The sequence below is a fragment of the Neofelis nebulosa genome, chromosome 12, assembly GCF_028018385.1.
Source record: "Neofelis nebulosa isolate mNeoNeb1 chromosome 12, mNeoNeb1.pri, whole genome shotgun sequence".
Lineage (NCBI taxonomy): Eukaryota > Metazoa > Chordata > Mammalia > Carnivora > Felidae > Neofelis > Neofelis nebulosa.
Window position 1 is genome coordinate 2,076,164 of NC_080793.1, and position 17,477 is coordinate 2,093,640.

Here is a 17,477-nt window from a genome sequence, read left to right on the forward strand (position 1 = left end):
CCTCCTGGAGATCACAGTCCCGGGGCTCTGCACCCCCGTTTTCCCAAGCAAGGATCTCAGTGGCCCGGGAGACCGTGGAGGTTGAAAGCCGAGGCTTGTACCTGACACATGATATAAAATTTGACCCAGAAAGTCCACTTGACGGCTTGTGTCCTGAAAAAGGAGAGATTTATGCACACAGTTGACCCCTTGAGGAAGCTGGGAGTGAAAACTCACAAACGGCCCATGTTCCAGGGCTGGGGCGCTTTGGAAATTCTGATGTGGGGACACAGGATGCAGAGGAAGAGACTTGAGTGGCCAGCACCCAGCCCCAGGGAAAGCTGGCTCGGGAAGAGCACCTACCTGGCACCCGCCTCACCCCACACGCTGCACCAGAGTTTCTCCGCTGGTCCTGGGACGAGCCCTGCTGGGGGAGGGTCCGCGCCTGTGGCCGCGGATGGGGGCTGCGCTCTGTTGTCCAAGAGAGGGGTGCCGGTCACACTTCTCGCTGTGGATCGGCTGGGGCCTGTGCTTCCTCACATTGTCACCTGGGCTGCGGGTCCCCAGACCAGAAACCTGCCCGTCTGAAGGTGCCCAGCACTGCGTCCCTTGGGTTTCACTTGCCCGAGTCCCTCCCCGGGACGTTCCGCATCTCTGACGCCTGCTCCCATGGGGGCTGCCTCCCCTTGGACTGGGACGGGTCTGGCCTCCATCCCGGGGAACGCACTGGCTTTGGAGCATTATTTGGTGCAGAAGGCTGTGAACCGTTCGGGCCCTGGGTCATGAGGGATGTTCTCCGCTCCGTGATGTGACCGTCCGGCCTTCTGCATCTCCCGGTTTCTGTTTGGGCCACGGGAGGACCAGCCGTGTCCTCTCTCGTGTCAGGCTGTGGTGTCACAGCACAAACAGGGGTCTCCACCCTGAGACCATCGTCACCGAAGGGGCCTCTTTTTCCCACCTAATCTTTAATCCATTGTGATTTCAATATCAAAGGAGAAAAAGTCTATTTCAAACGAACACAAAGTACAAAAATGAATCTGTCTCGTCTGAAAAGTTGGTTCAGACCCAAAGGTATCTCTGGCGAGATTCCCCTTGACGGAAACCTCCAGAGTAGGTAACGGAACACCGAGAGAAAACAGACTCGGGTTCCCAGGGGCTGGAGGGGACACGAATGGGCACTGAGGGCTGCGTGTACACGGTGACCCTTGGGGACCGAGATATTCTGCAACAAAATTCTGTGGCGTGGTTCACAGCGTCGTGAGCGTACCCCGTGCTCAGGAATTGCACAATATAAAATAAATTTTTATTGAAGATTAATGTGGATTTTAAACAAACCATGAACAAATAAAGTACCACCTAAAACGTAGTGGAGAGAAAGGATAAGGGAGAAGAGGAAGAGTCATTCTGGTGACGGGGTCGGTGACTGGGACTGGAGCAACAATTAGAAATACAATAAACACCCCTCGAAGGCCTTTGGGCCCTTGATTTGTGGCCGGAATCCATACGGGAACCAGGGCGGTGGCAGGAACGGTGTCGGGAGCAGAAGCAGGACCCAGCTGACACTGTTCAGGTGCCCGCTGTCCCAGCACAGGTTCCAGGTCACCTGCTGGCTCTCCGGCCCCTGCAGGAGTCGCTCCAGACTCCACCCCTGCCTGCAGAGACGCCGAGGACCCGGATGCCCTTGGGTCGGGCTCTGGAGCCCCACCAGCTTCTGGTCCTGCCCCGGACTCTTGAGAAGGAAACAGAGTGATGGTTGCAGCGGCTCCAAAGCCTCAGGGTGAGAGGAGGGAAGTTCCCCCCGCCCCCCACCCACCCAGCGACGGCCTCTCCAGGGGCCTTTGCAGAGACACAACTCACCCCAGAGCCTCCCCGAGAAGCCGCGGCCAGGAACCCACACCAGGACCTCTGCCCCCCTGCAGGCCGCAGCCCGGGCTCTCAGTCTCTGCTCCTGGCCCCACACGAGCCCCCGGGGGCTCCTCCCTGGGTGGCCCAGCACCGCCCGGACCCCGTGAACACACCTTCCTTCTCACCAGCCTTCTCACCCTCGGGCTCTGGCTCCGGGGATTCCGGGTCCTGATCCCAGGACCCGTAAACCAGGACCCTGTGGGGGGGCTGGGGCGGTGAAGGAGGCCTTCCCAGGTCATCCCCAGGCTCTGCTTCCCAAGACCTCCCTGCAGCCACTCTCTCCCTGGGTCCAGGGTGGCCCTCCTGGGCGACGGGGCACACGCACAACTCTGTAGGCCTGGTGTATCGGGATTCGGCCAGACGTTTCCCGATTTCATCAGTTGATTTCTGTAAAGACAGTGACCCGCGGACGGCCCGGAGACATCACAGCCCCGGCCGGCCATCCTCAGTGTCCTTCCACCCTCTCCACCTGGGGCTCCCAGATTGGACACAGACCTGAGTGTGCATAGACCTGCCCCTGGGACACAGTGACATCCACCTACAGGGCTTGGGATGAACATCGGGGACAAGAGGGCCACCCCAGCACACCCTGTCCCTCCCAACCAGCCTTGACCGAGTGTGAGCCTGACTTGCCCACCAGGCATCTGACCCCTTCATCAGCCTGCACCTGCTCGGGTGGGCCCTCCACACACGACCCCTCCTTCCACACAGACACACACACACACACACGGGAGGGCACATGGGACCGCACAGGTCAGATCAGAGCGGTGTCGGGCTGGAACGGCTATCTCTGGGTCTCCCTGTGTTACCTTTGAGTCCCTGCGAGATAGAGACCTTAGGCGTCCAGTGCACGACCTGACCCACTGTCTCCAGGGTCGGGAAGCGTCGCGGCCAAGGGCGCCCCTGAGCCGGCAGCTGCGGGACACGGGCACACAACAGGAGAACATGTTCGTCAGGCGAAGGTGTCCCAATGAATGAGCCCAGTCGGGCGCTGTCTCCAGCACGTGGGTGCCTGGTGACCCGGGTTCTGAGTTCAATCGGGCTCTGTGACCAGGGATGTGAAGTCACTTCCTGGGGCCCCCTTACCCGGCTTCCTCCTCCCACAGGAGCCCCTCCCAGTCTGCAAAGGGCTCCCCTCCACCCCATGCCCTGTCCCTACAGTGACACCAACACAGCCCAGACACGTCCCCGCGAGGCCTGGTGCGGCCGGTGCCACGGCTTTGGGGCCACAGAGCTGGGTTCAGACCTGGGATTTCCTCCTGACCACTGCTGGGACCCTGCACAGACCCCGTGCCTCCTGGGGCCCCCCATTCTCCCCATCTGCACAGTGGGGTCCTTGTGGCATCTACTTGTGGGGGCGCCATCAGGGAGCCACCTGTAGACACGTCTCGTGCCTGCTATCCTGTGAGGCTCGTGGGCACACGTGGCCGTGGAAGGATGAGGAAGGGGTGCGCCTGGCACGGAACACAGGAGAGGGCCGAGTGGAGTCTCCTTGAGGTCATGGCCTCCTGCTCAGCCCAGACCCAGGTGTGTGCCGACCCCTAGGGCACCTGCACCCCAGCTTCCGGCCGGGCTCGGGGACGGACACCAGAATGTGTCCCTGTGTCCTGTAGCTCTACACAACTCACCCTGTCCCTCCCGGTCACCCTTGACCTGGGGTGTGGACATGACCCTCCCATCAGCCTACTCCTGCTCTGGGTGGCTTCCCCCCCACGTCCCATCCTTACAAACACACACAGCCTCACACACACTCACAGACACAGGGAGGCTCGTGCGACTCACAAGTCGGATCAGGCTAGTGTCAGGCTAGACCAGCCAGTCCTGGGCCTCCCGGTGTCACCTTTGCGTCCCTCCGGGCACATGACCACAGCCTTCGGGGGTGAGACCTGACCCCCCGTCTGCAGGTGGGAAAAGGCTCTCCCTGTGGGCTTTCCTGAGACCACAGCCTCGAGGTATCAGGACACAGCATGAGAACACGTCGCGCATTCGAAGGTCTCCAACCACGGGAGCTGAGTGGGGTGCTTCTCTAGAATGGGGGTGCCTGTGATACACACGGGGGTATCTGGGGGTCCCCTGGCCATCGGCCTGGCGTGGCTCCCCTCATGGGCATGTTCCCTGGAGACAAGGTCCCCGCCCCACACCTCTTCTCTTCCCCAACCCCTGTCACCTCCAGGGTCCACTCATCCTTTGACCCCCACGCGGGTGGTTAGTTACTGGGGGGCGGGGGACTGTGTTTCCATGCAATTGCGTGGACCTGTGCCCACTCGGGGATGCCCAGAGGAAAGGACCCCACACGGGATGGGTTCAGTGGTCCTCCAGGATGTTAGAGGCTCTCATTCCCTCGAAAACCCCCTGGGAAAGTGAAGCCCTGGCCTAGGACCTGAAACCTCCCCCAGCCCCTCTAGGCTCTGCTCACCTGGTGGGTCCCCGGCTAGTCCCTGCCTCTCCTGGCCTCAGTTTCCTGACTGTTCCATGAGCGCTTGGAGGAGGAGCTTCACCAGTCCGGCTAGAGTGGCCCCTGGCTCCCACCTTTGGGCAGGATGTGGCGCGGGAGCCTTGGGGGCAGGGAGGTGCTCCCACCAAAGGTCGAGGCAGGTGGAGCCTGGGCAGGTGCACCGGGACCACGGGACTGCGCGCACGGGACCACCTCGCGGCAGGAGCCCACGACACCTGGGTCGCACGTATCCGATCTCCGACGCCCGCTCAGTGACCCTCATATCCTCTTAGGCCTGGGCCCACGGCCACTCCACCCAGGCAGGGCGGCTGGACGCAGCGGGTATGGAGACACGGGGGCAAGAGGGAAACGAGACACACCCCCACCCTGCTGACCTGGCCCCCACACTCCACTCCGCTATTCATGCGGGCGCGTGGCTGAGCCAGGAGGAGGGGGAGGTGGACACCAGTCTAAGGGGGGAGGTCAGGCCGCCTTTCCTTCTTCCCCATCCCCTCCCCCTGCCTTCCTGAGAGCCCCCTCCGCCCACAAGCTTCCCCACTTCGGAAACCTTCACCTCCCTGCTTTCATCCCCCACACACCCACCGGAGGTGGGAGCCGCCGACCCCATCTGCAAAAAGAGCACCGAGGTCCCAGAAGCTGGCATAGAGCTTGCGTGTCACACGACTCTGACGTGGTCCCGCTGTGGGTGTGAGCCCGGGTCGCTCTGACCCGGAGCCTGGGCTTTGGCAGGACCCCGAGGAGGTGACCTCTGAAGCCAGCCTTAGAGATGAGGGTGTTCTGGATGGGAGCTATGGAGCGGGGCGGTGGGAGCAGGGGGCTCGAGGGGCAGGGATGGTGGGCTCCCTGGGGGAGGAAAACACTAGGGAGGGGGGAGGGGAACACCCCGGGGAGGGCATCTGGCCCAGTTCACTCGGGGCTCCGGACGTCAGGTAAGGAGTCGGGGGTCACCGCAGCTTGCCAGGTGCAGGGGACGTGACCAGGCAGTGTCGTCACAGCCACGGCATCCTAGATGTGGAGGGAGCTCGCGGGCTTGGTATTTGCCCCCAGGCAAGCATGGATTCCCAGGCACCGGCCTGGGAGGACGATGCTGCCTCGGTCTCCCCCTCTGTAGAGCAGAGCAGGTCGTCGCCTCCTCCCGGGGCTGGATTCCCCGGCAGGTCCAGAGATGGTCTCCTGTCAGAGGCGTTGTTCAAGTGAGGTCTGTACCCGGAGAGGTCTCGGAGAGGGGACCAAGGGACGTGCCCCCTGCCAGCTCGGCGGATGCTCTCGTCCAAGCTGCTGATCGTCACGTCCAGGCCGGCACCGGTGATGCGGTGTCGCCTGCCGGCTGGGGGGACAGGGGCAGTGAGGAGCTGTGCTTGCGGACCCTGAGAGACAGAGCTCGTGAGGGCCCAAGGCTGCCCCGGGGCGTGTGGTGGCTGAGGCTGAGCTGAAGCCCGATGTCTCTGGGAAGGACCGGGAGGACAGCCCAGGCCCTGGGGTCTCTGGCGGGGGGGGGGGGGGGACTGGGAGGACAGCCTGGGCCCTGGGGTCTCTAGGAGAGACTGGGAGGACAGCTTGAGCCTGGGGTCTCTGGGGGGGACCGGAAAGACAGTCCGGTCCCTGGGGTCCCTGGGGGTACTGGGAGGTCAGCCAGGGCATTGGGGTCTCCAGGAGGGACCGGGAGGACAACACAGGCCCTGGAGTCTCCGGGAGGGACTGGGAGGACATCCTGGGACCTGGGGCGCCTGGGGGGACCTGGAGGACAGCCTGGGCCCTGGGGTCTCTGGGGGGGGGGGACCGGGAGGACAGTCCAGGCCCTGAGGTCTCTGGGAAGGACAGGGCTCCAAACTGAGACTCACAAGCTGCCGAAGCAACTTCCTGCCGAGTTTTCAGTGAAACCGCCTCTCAGTGTATATGGTGAATTCGGGGGCTCACACATTCAAGTGCAGAGTCACAGCCAGTATAACCCGCTGACCCCCTACCATCGCCAGGGAAATAGTCACGGGGAAGAGCTCTCTGGGCTGGGGGAGCGCTCCTCCCATTTCTCCTGGCCTGGGGGGACCCCAGAGAACGTCTCCATTGTTCTCTTTCCCTCTGAGGGAGGAGCTGCCCCGAGCACCCCTGCACCCTGGGTGTCCCCGCCCCCGGGTCCCCACTGCTGAGAAAGAGGCCACAGTGACCTGTGTCCGGAGTCTGGTCGGCCACCGCTCCTGGGGCCATGCCAGGCCCTGGTGGCTGCATGGAAAGGCTGGATGGCTTTGGGGGCGGGGCCTCACTGGCGTCCCCTCTCCCCTTCCCCACTGCGGTCTGCGATCCGGGCCCTGTACGGGTGCTCCATCCGTCACCGGTACCTGCCTTGTCCCTGCCATGGGAGTGATCGCCCTGCATCACCCATTTCACAGAGCAGGAGAGTGAGGCCCAGAGAAGGGAGGCAGGTGTTTCTGGGCACAAGGCTGGTCAGCAGAGCGCTGGAATACCACCTCCAGAGCCCCCGCCAGCCCGGCAGGGACCCCCCGAGCCGAGGGCGAGCCTTCCCCTTCTGCCTGGCCACGCATTCTTCCCAGACCTCGACGGTGGCCTGTTCCTTTTGGCCACAGACATTGCTGGCCGAGCAGGAGGGAGTCCAGCTGGTAGGACAGGTGTAGCTGCAGGGCACAGGGACACCTGTGAGCTACCAGGAGCCACATTGTGGTCTCTGTCCCCGAGCCTGCCCGGCAGCCGGGGTCCAGGTGCCCTAGGGGTCAGCACACACCTGGGTCTGGGCTGAGCAGGAGGCCATGACCTCAAGGAGACTCCACTCGGCCCTCTCCTGGCTCCTGCCCGGTCTCACCTGTCCTCCTGAGGGGCTCCAGGGCCCGGATCCAGGCCCCTGATGGCTGCTCGGGCTCCAGCCGCGAAAGATGTAGAGCCTCTGGAGCCGCAGAGTTCTTGGGGCTGGAGGGAGAGCCGGCCACTGTCGGGACCTCCACTGGGGAGGATGCGGGCCTTGTGGGATGAAGAAGGGGCCGGGACCCAGTCCCGGGGTCAGGGCTTATGTATACAAAGGGCTGAAATCACTGAGTGCCCGGGGGATGACCAGTTACAGTAGCCCCCTGACACTTGGTCATCCTGGAGGTGGCCCCCGGCCTCCCCGGGCAGCTTGCCACCCTCTGACTGCTCACGGGGCTGCAGCCAGGCACAGGCTGGACCTCTGTCCAAGGTCCTGCCAGGAAGACAAGGCGGAAGGAGGAAAGGAGAAGGGCAAGGGGCAGACCGACTTCTCCCTGCCCTGAGTCGGCCTCCACTGCTGCCTCCAGGAGCCCTGGCCCAGCCATGTCCCAGGGTCCATGCACCTGGACCCTGGGGTGGAGTCTGCGGTCCAGGCCAGCTGGGTGGGATGGGTGTAGTCACTGGCCATCGTGTCCCCAGATGTCCAACCCACCTTGCCTCGCACCCTGAGGCCTGCCTGGATGGGGCGGGCATGCTTTTGGGGCTGAGGAGAGGTTCGGTTCCCAGAGCAGTTGGTGGAGGTGGGAACATGGGGGACCAGCCAGGTGGGGAGCGGTTGGATTCATGCACATCACCGGACCATCTGGATCATCTACAGGTGCTGGGTGCAGGTCCCTGGGCACACCTGGCCACCCCACGTCCCCGCCGGCCCTGGGGAGAGAGGCCTGGGTACCCGGGGCAGCTCCCCTCCATCTACCCCTGGGGTAAGCCTGGCCACACTGATGCACTTCCCCGTCTGACCCCCAGGGACAGAGCGACCCTGAGGAGAGGCAAGGACTGGCCTAGGACATGTGAGGTGTGCAGGGTCCAAGGAGCAGGGCTGGTCTCCAGTCCTAGGCCAGCCTCTATCCCCCCCCCCTCATGGGGATCCCCTTGGGAATGAGAGTCCCTGAGATGCTCAGGGGTCCCTATCCACCCCGTCCCTGTGAGGCTGTGACCTCTGGGCATCTCCAGAAAGGCACGTGCACACACACACACATTCTGACTGTCCAACTGGAGATCAGAGGGGAGTCCACACTGGGAGGGGGTGGGTAATACGGGGGAAAGAAGAGAACGGCTGGAGGCAGTGGGGCCATGGGGCAGGGACATCAGGATTCCTGGCAATAGCCCGGGACCCACCACATAGGGAGGGGATATGTGCCGGCTGAGGGTCAGGGGGTCCACAAGTGTCCGGAGGGATTGACAGGAACTAGGGTAGAATGGGGTCTTGGGGTCCTGTGTCCACGACGCTGAGCCCATGGAGCTAGGAGGTGTGGATGGGGCTATGGCACAGAAGGACTCAGCTTCCTCCTCCAAAATGGGCTGCGTAGACAGTGTCCCAAGGGGCCCACAGGCTCATAGACGACTCTGTGTCCTGGGATCTTCATCCCTGGCCCTTTGTTCTCCCCTCCTGGGAAAACGCTTCCTACTCCCTCAGGGTCCTTCTGAGCAGAGGGCAGCCTGGGGGCTTGGAGGACCGAAGACCAGGGTTTGCAGCACGTGGCCAAGCAGCGGACCCTGGTGTGGGGACCGAGGTCAACACCCTCCTTGTCGGAGCCCCGGGGCCTCATTAGGAATGGCTTTCAAAGGCAGTGCCCTGGCTGGGGTGAGGAAGCCTTAGGATTGAACTGGGCACCAGGGCAGGAGAGGTGGAACGGGGGCCAAGGGAGGCTTGTGAAGTCCTCACATCGCCCCTGGAGCCCGCAGGTCCTGCCCCTGTGCCCCCCTAGGGCCAGGGAGGGCTGCTGCCTGGACTACACCCAAACAAACGTGTGTGTTTTGTTTTCTGGTTTCCAAGCCTGGGGCTGTCATGCCGGTGCTGACCACCAGGGGGCAGGCTGTGTCCACTGTGCTCAGTGAAGCCTCTGGAGGGGGAAGGGAAGCTCAGGGGTCAAGCTGGGCGTCCCCTGCCCCCACCCCAACATGTACCTCTTACTATTAGTCTGCATGTCCACAGCGTGAGATGCTCAGAGGCAGGTGGGGACTCTGAGATCCTCTCTGGACGCATTCAGCCCCTGTACCTCTTACCCTGAGCAAGGGCTGTGTTGGGTCCGGGGGCCGGAGTCAAAGGTCCTGTGAGGTCCCAGCCCTCCAGGGCCACTCCGCCCCTCGTCTCAAAGCAAAGTGGTCTCTTCACTCAGGTTCCCTGGTGCCCGTTCAGGACAAGGATGCCTCCCGGTAAGAAAGAGGAGAGCCGGCGGGGCTCACCCAGCGCGGGGGACCTGGCAGACAAGCCGGCACTCGGCCTGTGGGCCACGGCCCTCTCCTGCCCCCACCGGCACCGTCTGCCCTCTGTCCGCTGACCCCCACCTCCCAGGAGATGAATCCAGCCCGAGGACCGCCTCGGGGTCGGCCTGGGAAGAGCTGGGTGGAAGGACAGGTGAGGGAAGACACAAGGGGAGTTCTCGACTCCCAAATCTGACGACCCAAGTCTGGGAGGCGAGAGGAAGATGGGAGGAAATGCAGGGTGTGCATTTGCACGTCTTCCTAAGAGTAGAGGTGGGTGGGTGACGCAGGGACTCGGGCAGAGACCTGGCACCTTCAAGGGAGCCGGGAGGAGGGTCCGAGAGAACCAGAGCAAACCCACAAAAGCACAGGGGCGGCGAGAGGTGCCGGAGACCTACGTGTGCGGGTCCTCCAGGGCCCCCACCCTTCGCTCTATGTGTGTGTGTGTGTGTGTGTGTGTGTGTGTGTGTGCTGTGGTTAAAAACCTTTGTGAATATGGCTTATGTGTCTTCTTAGGGTGAGGAGGGCCATGGGGACGGCGCTCCCCCTTGCTGGCTGTGGGTGAGAGGGACTCTTTTTTCCCACCTTATCTTTAATCCATTGTGATTCAATATCAAACGAGAAAAAGTCTATTTCAAAAAACCACAAACTACAAAAATGAATCTGTCCCATCTTAGAAAGTCGGTGCAGACCCAAAGGTATCTCTGGCGAGATTCCACTTGAAGGAAACCTCCAGAGTAGGTAACGGAACACGGAGAGAAAGCAGACTGGGGGTTCCCAGGGGCTGGCGGGGGCACGAATGGGGAGTGAGGGCTCCGGGTACACAGTGACCCTTGGGGACCGTGATATTCTGCAACAAAATTCTTTGGCATGGTTCACAGCGTTGTGAGCGTACCCAGTGCTCAGGAATCGCACAACGTAAAATAAATAAAACATTTTATTGAAGATTAATATAGATTATAACTAATGAATAAATAAAATAACAGCTAAAAGTAGAAGAGAAAAAGGATAAGGGAGAAGAGGAAGAGACATTTTGGTGGGAGGTCGGGCTCAGGGATTGGAGAATAAATTTGAAATAAAGTATCATAAACAAAAAATAAAAGAAAATAAAAAAGGCACCCTGTATAGGTCTTCAGTCCCTTGATTTTTGGCCGACATCCATGTGGGAGCAAGGGCAGTGGCAGGGGCGGGGAGAAGGGCGATGGCAGGAACAGTGTTGGGAGCAGAAGCAGGAACAGTGGAACCAGCAGAAGCAGGACCCAGCTGACTCTGCTCAGGTGCCCGCTGTCCCCGCACAGGTCCCAGGTCGCCTGCTGGCAACCGGGTCCCTGCAGGAGTCGCTCCAGATACCACGCCTGCCTGCAGATACGCCGAGACCCCCGATACCGTTGGGCCGGGCTCTGGAGCCCACCCGGCTTTTGCTCCTGCGGCGGACTCTTGAGAAGGAAACAGAGTGACGGTTGCAGCGGCTCCAAGGCCTCAGGGTGAGAGGAGGGAAGGTCCCCCCCGTGCCGGCCTCTCCAGGGGCCTTTGCAGACACACAACTCAACCCAGAGCCGCCCCGAAAAACCGCGGCCAGGAACCCACACCAGGACCTCTGCTCCCCTGCAGGCCGCAGTCCAGGGCTCTCAGTCTCTGCTCCTGGCCCCACACCAGCCCCCAGGGGCTCCTCCCTGGGTTGCCCAGCACTTCCCAGGCCCCGAGCATCCCATCCCCCACCCCCAGCCTTCTCACCCTCGGGCTCTGACTCCGGGGACTCCAAGTACCGGTCCCAGGACCAGTGAACCAGGACCTTACAGCGGCGCCGGGGCGCTGAAGGAGGCCTTCCCAGGCCAACTCCAGGCCCTGCTTCCCAAAACCTCCGCGCAGCCACTCTCTCCCCGGGTCCAGGGTGGCTCTCCTGGGCGACGGGGCACACGCACAACTCTGTAGGGCAGGTGAATCGGGATTCTGCCAATCGTTTCCCGATTTCATCGGTTGATTTCTATAAAGACAGTGACCCGCGGACGGCCCGGAGACATCACAGCCCCACCCGGCCATCCTCAGTGTCCTTCCGCCCTCTCTCCCTGCTGCTCCCAGATCGGACACAGACCTGAGTGTGCACAGCCCTGCGCCTGGGACACAGTGACATCCACCATCAGGGCTCTGGATGAACCTTGGGGACAAGAGGGCCACCCGAGCACAACATGTCCCTGCCGTCCAGCCTTGACCGGGGTGTGAGCCTGACCCGCCCACCAGGCATCTGACCCCTTCATCAGCCTGCACCTGCTCAGGTGGGCCCTCCACACACGACCCTTCCTTCCACATGCACACACACACACACACACACACACACAAACGGGAGGGGACCTAGGGCCGCACAAGTCAGATCAGAGCGGTATCGGGCTGGACCGGCTGTCTCTGGGTCTCCTGAGTTACCTTTGGGTCCCTGCGAGCTAGAGACCTGAGGCGTCCAGTGCACGACCTGACCTACTGTCCATGGTCGGGAAGCGTCGCGGCCGCGGGCTCCCCTGAGCCGGTGGCCAAGGGACACGGGCACGCAACAGGAGAACAAGTTCGTCAGGCATAGGCGTCCCAACGAATGAGCCCAGTCGGGCGCTGTCTCCAGAACGTGGGTGCCTGGTGACCTGGGCTCTGAGTTCAATTGGGCTCTGTGACCAGGGAGGTGAGGTCACATCCTGGGGTCCCCTTACCCGGTTTCCTGCTCCTACCAGAGCCCCTCCCAGGCTGCAAAGGGCTCCGCTCCACCCCATGCCCTGTCCCTACAGTGACACCAACACAGCCCAGACACGTCCCCTCTTCTGTAAACTGGGCTGAGTAGACAGTGTCCCAAGGGTCCCACAGGCTCATAGATGAGTCTGTGTCTTGGTATCTTCATCCCTGGCCCTCTGATCTCCCCTCCTGGGAAAACGCTTCCTACTCCCTCAAGGTCCTTCTGAGCGGAGGGCAGCCTGGGGGCTTGGAGGACCGAGGACCTGGGTGTGCAGCACGTGGCCAAGCATGGACCCTGGTGTGGGGACCGAGGTCAAGATCCTCCCTGTTGGAGCCTCGGGTCCTCATTAGGAAGTGGTTCCCCAGGCAGTGCCCTGGCTGGGCCGAGGAGGCCTCGTGAGGGACCTGAGCCCCGGGCTTGATGAAGGACATGGTCCACAAGGGAGGCTTCTGAGGGTTGTCACCTGGACCCTGGAGCCGACAGGCCCTGCTCCTGCAAGACACACAGAGACAGACAGAGTCCGAGGCAGAGACAGAGAATGGACCCAGGAGAGAGGAAACCAGAAATTCCATGAATTGGCCAGGAAATGACACCCGGTCATCATGTTCTAGCCCTTAGAACCCGGTCACACGGGCCGTCCACCCGGGAGGGGAGGGGGGACAGAGGGATGTGGGACCGGGAATCGGGAAGGCTGGGAGCCACAGTGGGGACCGCCCAGCACCTAGGCCCAGACCAGGCAACGGGACCCGAGCCCAAATGCAATGAGCCCCTGGAGTGCGTGTCCGGAGGGCACAGGGTCTGAACGTGTTCACCTCCACCTTCCACAGGGCCTGGGACCTAGGCAGGAGGGGTGGCTGTGTCTGGACCCGGAGCAGACCCAGGCCCGCATGAGTGTGTTCCGTGCCAGGCCCACCCCTTCCTCATCCTTCCACGGCCACGTGTGCCCACGAGCCTCATGGGATAGCAGGCACGGGACGTGTCTACAGGTGGCTCCCTGATGGCGCCCCTACAAGTAGATGCCACAAGGACCTCACTGTGCAGACGGGGAGACTGGGGGGCCCCGGGAGGCCCAGGGTCTGTGCGGGGTCCCAGCACTGGTCAGGAGGAAAACCCAGGTCTGAAACCAGCTCTGTGGCCCCAAAGCCGCAGCCCCGACTGCACCAGGCCTCGCGGGGACGTGTCTGGGCTGTGTTGGTGTCACTGTAGGGACAGGGCATGGGGTGGAGGGGAGCCCTTTGCAGCCTGGGAGGGGCTCTTGTGGAAGGAGGAAGCCGGGTAAGGGGGCCCCAGGAAGTGACCTCACCCCCCTGGTAACAGAGCCCAACAGAACTCGGAACCCGGGTCACCAGGCACCCACGTTCTGGAGACAGCGCCCGACTGGGCTCATTCGTTGGGACACCTTCGCCTGACGAACATGTTCTCCTGTTGTGTGCCCGTGTCCCGTGGCTGCCGGCTCAGGGGAGCCCGTGGCCGCGATGCATCCCGACCCTGGAGACAGTTGGTCAGGTCTTGCACAGGACGCCTCAGGTTTCTATCTCGCAGGGACCCAAAGGTAACACAGGAGACCCAGAGACATCCAGTCCAGCCCGACACCACTCTGATCTGACCTGTGCGGCCCGAAGTCCCCCCGTGTGTGTGTGTGTGTGTGTGTGTGTGTGTGTGTCTGTGTGGAAGGAGGGGTCATGTATGCAAGGCCCACCTGAGCAGGGGCAGACTGATGAAGGGGTCAGATGCCTGGTGGGCGGGTCAGGCTCACATCCCCGTCAAGGCTGGATGGGAGGGACAGGGTCTGCTGGGGTGGCCTTCTTGTCCTCGAGGTTCATCCTGAGCCTTGCTGGTGGATGTCACTGTGTCCCAGGGGCAGGTCTGTGCATATTCAGGTCTGTGTCCCATCTGGGAGCCACAGGTGGAGAGGGTGGAAGGACTGTGAGGATGACTGGGCGGGGCTGTGATGTCTCCGGGCCGTCCGCGGGTCACTGTCTTTACAGAAATCAACCGATGAAATCGGGAAACGTCTGGCCGAATCCCGATTCACCTGCCCTACAGAGTTGTGCGTGTGCCCCGTTGCCCAGGAGGGCCACCCTGGACCCAGAGAGAGAGTGGCCGCACGGAGAACTCCGGAAGCAGGGCCTAGAGTTGGCCTGGGAAGGCCTCCTTCACCGCCGTGGCCCCTCCACAGGGTCCTGGTTCACCGGTCCTGGGATGAGGACCCGGAACCCCCGGAGCCAGAGCCCGAGGGTGAGAAGGCTGGGGTGGCAGATGTGTGTTCACAGGGCCCGGGCAGTGCTGGGCCACCCAGGGAGGAGCCCCCAGGGACTGGTGTGGGGCCAGGAGCAGAGACTGAGAGCCCTGGGCTGCGGCCTGCAGGGGGGCAGAGGTCCTGGTGTGGGTTCCTGGCCGCGGCTTCTCGGGGAGGCTCTGGGGTGAGTTGTGTCTCTGCAAAGGCCCCTGGAGAGGCCCGCGCTGGGTGGGGGGGGGACCATCCCTCCTCTCACCCTGAGGCCTTGGAGCTGCTGCAACCATCACTCTGTTTCCTTCTCAAGAGTCCGGGGCAGGAGCAGAAGCCGGTGCGGCTCCAGAGCCCGGCCCAACAGCATCGGGGTCCTCGGCGTCTCTGCAGGCAGGGGTGGAGTCTGGGGCGACTCCTGCTGGGGCCGGAGAGCCAGCAGGTGACCTGGGACCTGTGCTGGGACAGCGGGCACCTGAACAGAGTCAGCTGGGTCCTGCTTCTGCTCCTGCCTCTGCTGCTTTCACAGTTCCCGCTGCTGCTCCCAACTCTGTTCCTGTCACTGCCCTTCTCCCCGCTCCTGCCCCCGCCCCTGCCACTGCCCTTCTCCCCGCTCCTGCCCCCGCCCCTGCCACTGCCCTTCTCCCCGCCCCTCCCAATGCCCTTCTCCCCACTCCTGCCCCCGCCCCTGTCACTGCCCTTCTCCCAGCCCCTGCCACTGCCCTTCTCCCCGCTCCTGCCCCTGCCCCTGCCACTGCCCTTGCTCCCACATGGATGCCAGCCACAAATGAAGGGCCTGAAGGCTCTCACAGGGTGTTTCTTCTATATCTAATTGTTGTTCCATTCCCGGACCATGACCCCCCACCAGAATGTCTCTTCCTCTTCTACCTTATCCTTTCTCTCCTCTTCTATTTAGCTGTTACTTTATTTGTTCATTGTTTCCTTATAATCCACATTAATCTTCAATAAAAATTTTTCTTTGTTTTACGTTGTGCAATTCCTGAGCACTGGGCACGCTCACGACACTGTGAACCACGCCACAGAATATTGTTGCAGAAAATCTCGGTCCCCAAGGGTCACCGTGTACCTTGAGCCCTCACTCCCCATTCGTGCCCCCGCCAGCCCCTGGGAACCCCCAGTCTGCTTTCTCTCCGTGTTCCTTACCTACTCTGGAGGTTTCCTTCAAGTGGAATCTCGCCAGAAATACTTTGAGTCTGCACCGACTTTTCATATGGGACAGATTCATTTTCGTACTTTGTGGTCGTTTCAAATAGACGTTTTCTCCTTTGACCTTGAAATCACAAGGGATTAAAGATTAGGTGGGTTGGGGCGCCTGGGTGGCTCAGTCGGTTAAGCGGCCAACTTCAGCTCAGGTCACGATCTCACGGTCCGTGAGTTCGAGCCCCGCGTCGGGCTCTGGGCCGATGGCTCGGAGCCTGGAGCCTGCTTCCGATTCTGTGTCTCCCTCTCTCTCTGCCCCTCACCCGTTCGTGCTCTGTCTCTCTCTGTCTCAAAAATAAATAAAACGTTAAAAAAAAAATTTTAAAGATTAGGTGGGTTAAAAGAGGCCCCTTCGGTGACAATGGGCACGGTCTCAGGGTGGAGACCCCTGTTTATGCCGTGACACCACAGCCTGACACGAGAGAGGACACGGCTGGTCCTCCCGTGGCCCAAACAGAAACCGGGAGATGCGGAAGGCTGGACGGTCACACCACAGAGGGGAGAGCATCCCTCACGACCCAGGGCCAGAACGGTTCACAGGCCTCTGGGCCAAATAATGCGCCAAAGCCAGTGCTTTCCCCGGGATGGAAGCCAGACCCATCCCAGTCCAAGGGGAAGCAGCCCCGATGGGAGCAGGCGTCAGAGATGCGGGGTGTCCCGGGGAGGGACTCGGGCAAGTGAGACCCGAGGGAGGCAGTGGTGGTCCATTCAGACGGGCAGTTTTCTGGTCTGGGGACCGGCAGCCCAGGTGACACGTGAGGAAGCAGAGGTCCCCAGAGACAGGTGGGACGGGCTCCCGTCTCCGCGAGAGAGTCCTCAGGCAGAGAGGAGGGACCGGGGGCTCCAGGGGGACGCGGCCAGCCTGCCGGGAACCAGCCCCTCCGGCTGAGGGTGCACTCGGGTGGCAGAGGGACCTGAACGGGACAGCAGTGCGTGGCCGGCCTCGCTTTCCCCATCCAAGGCCAACGTCCTCTGCAGCCGTTGCCACTCCGCCCCTCGTGTCAAAGCAAAGTGGTCTCTTCACTGAGGTTCCCTGGTGCCCGTTCAGGACAAGGATGCCTCCCGGTAAGAAAGAGGAGAGCCGGCGGGGCTCACCCAGCCCGGGGCCCTGGCAGACAAGCCGGCACTGGGCCTGTGGGCCACGGCCCTCTCCTGCCCCCACCGGCACCGTCTGCCCTCTGTCCGCTGACCCCCACCCCTCAGGAGACGAATCCAGCCCGAGGACCGCCTCGGGGTCGGCCTGGGAAGATCTGGGTGGAAGGACAGGTGAGGGAAGACACAAGGGGTGTTCTCGACTCCCAAATCTGACGACCCAAGTCTGGGAGGCGAGAGGAAGATGGGAGGAAATGCAGGGTGTGCATTTGCACGTCTTCCTAAGAGTAGAGGTGGGTGGGTGACCCAGGGACTCGGGCGGAGACCTGACGCCTTCAAGGGAGCCGGGAGGAGGATCCGAGAGAACCAGAGCAAACCCACAAAAGCACAGGGGCGGCGGGAGGTGCCGGAGACCTACGTGTGCGGGTCCTCCAGGGCCCCCACCCTTCGCTCTGTGTGTGTGTGTGTGTGTGTGTGTGTGTGTGAGTGTGTACGATGGTTAAAAACCTTGGTGAGGGGCACCTGGGTGGCTCGGTCAGTTAAGCATCCGACTTCGGCTCAGGTCATGATCTCACGGTCCGTGAGTTCGAGCTCCGCGTCAGGCTCTGTGCCGACATCTCAGAGCCTGGAGCCTGTTTCAGATTCTGTGTCTCCCTCTCTCTCTGCCCCTCCCCTGTTCATGCTCTGTCTCTCTCTGTCTCAAAAATAAA

At 62.1% G+C, this 17,477-nt stretch overlaps 1 protein-coding gene across 1 annotated transcript in view; it reads left to right on the forward strand.

Moving 5' to 3' along the window:
* Window positions 1–16,945, forward strand: part of LOC131490939 (uncharacterized) — a 34,937-nt gene extending 17,992 nt beyond the window's left edge. The window contains exons 3-5 of the mRNA XM_058693339.1: window positions 14,771–15,030; window positions 16,724–16,740; window positions 16,879–16,945. Coding sequence (XP_058549322.1) covers window positions 14,771–15,030; window positions 16,724–16,740; window positions 16,879–16,945 — 344 coding nt within the window. The remainder of the gene's footprint in view (window positions 1–14,770; window positions 15,031–16,723; window positions 16,741–16,878) is intronic.
* The last annotated feature ends 532 nt before the right edge of the window (window positions 16,946–17,477 follow it).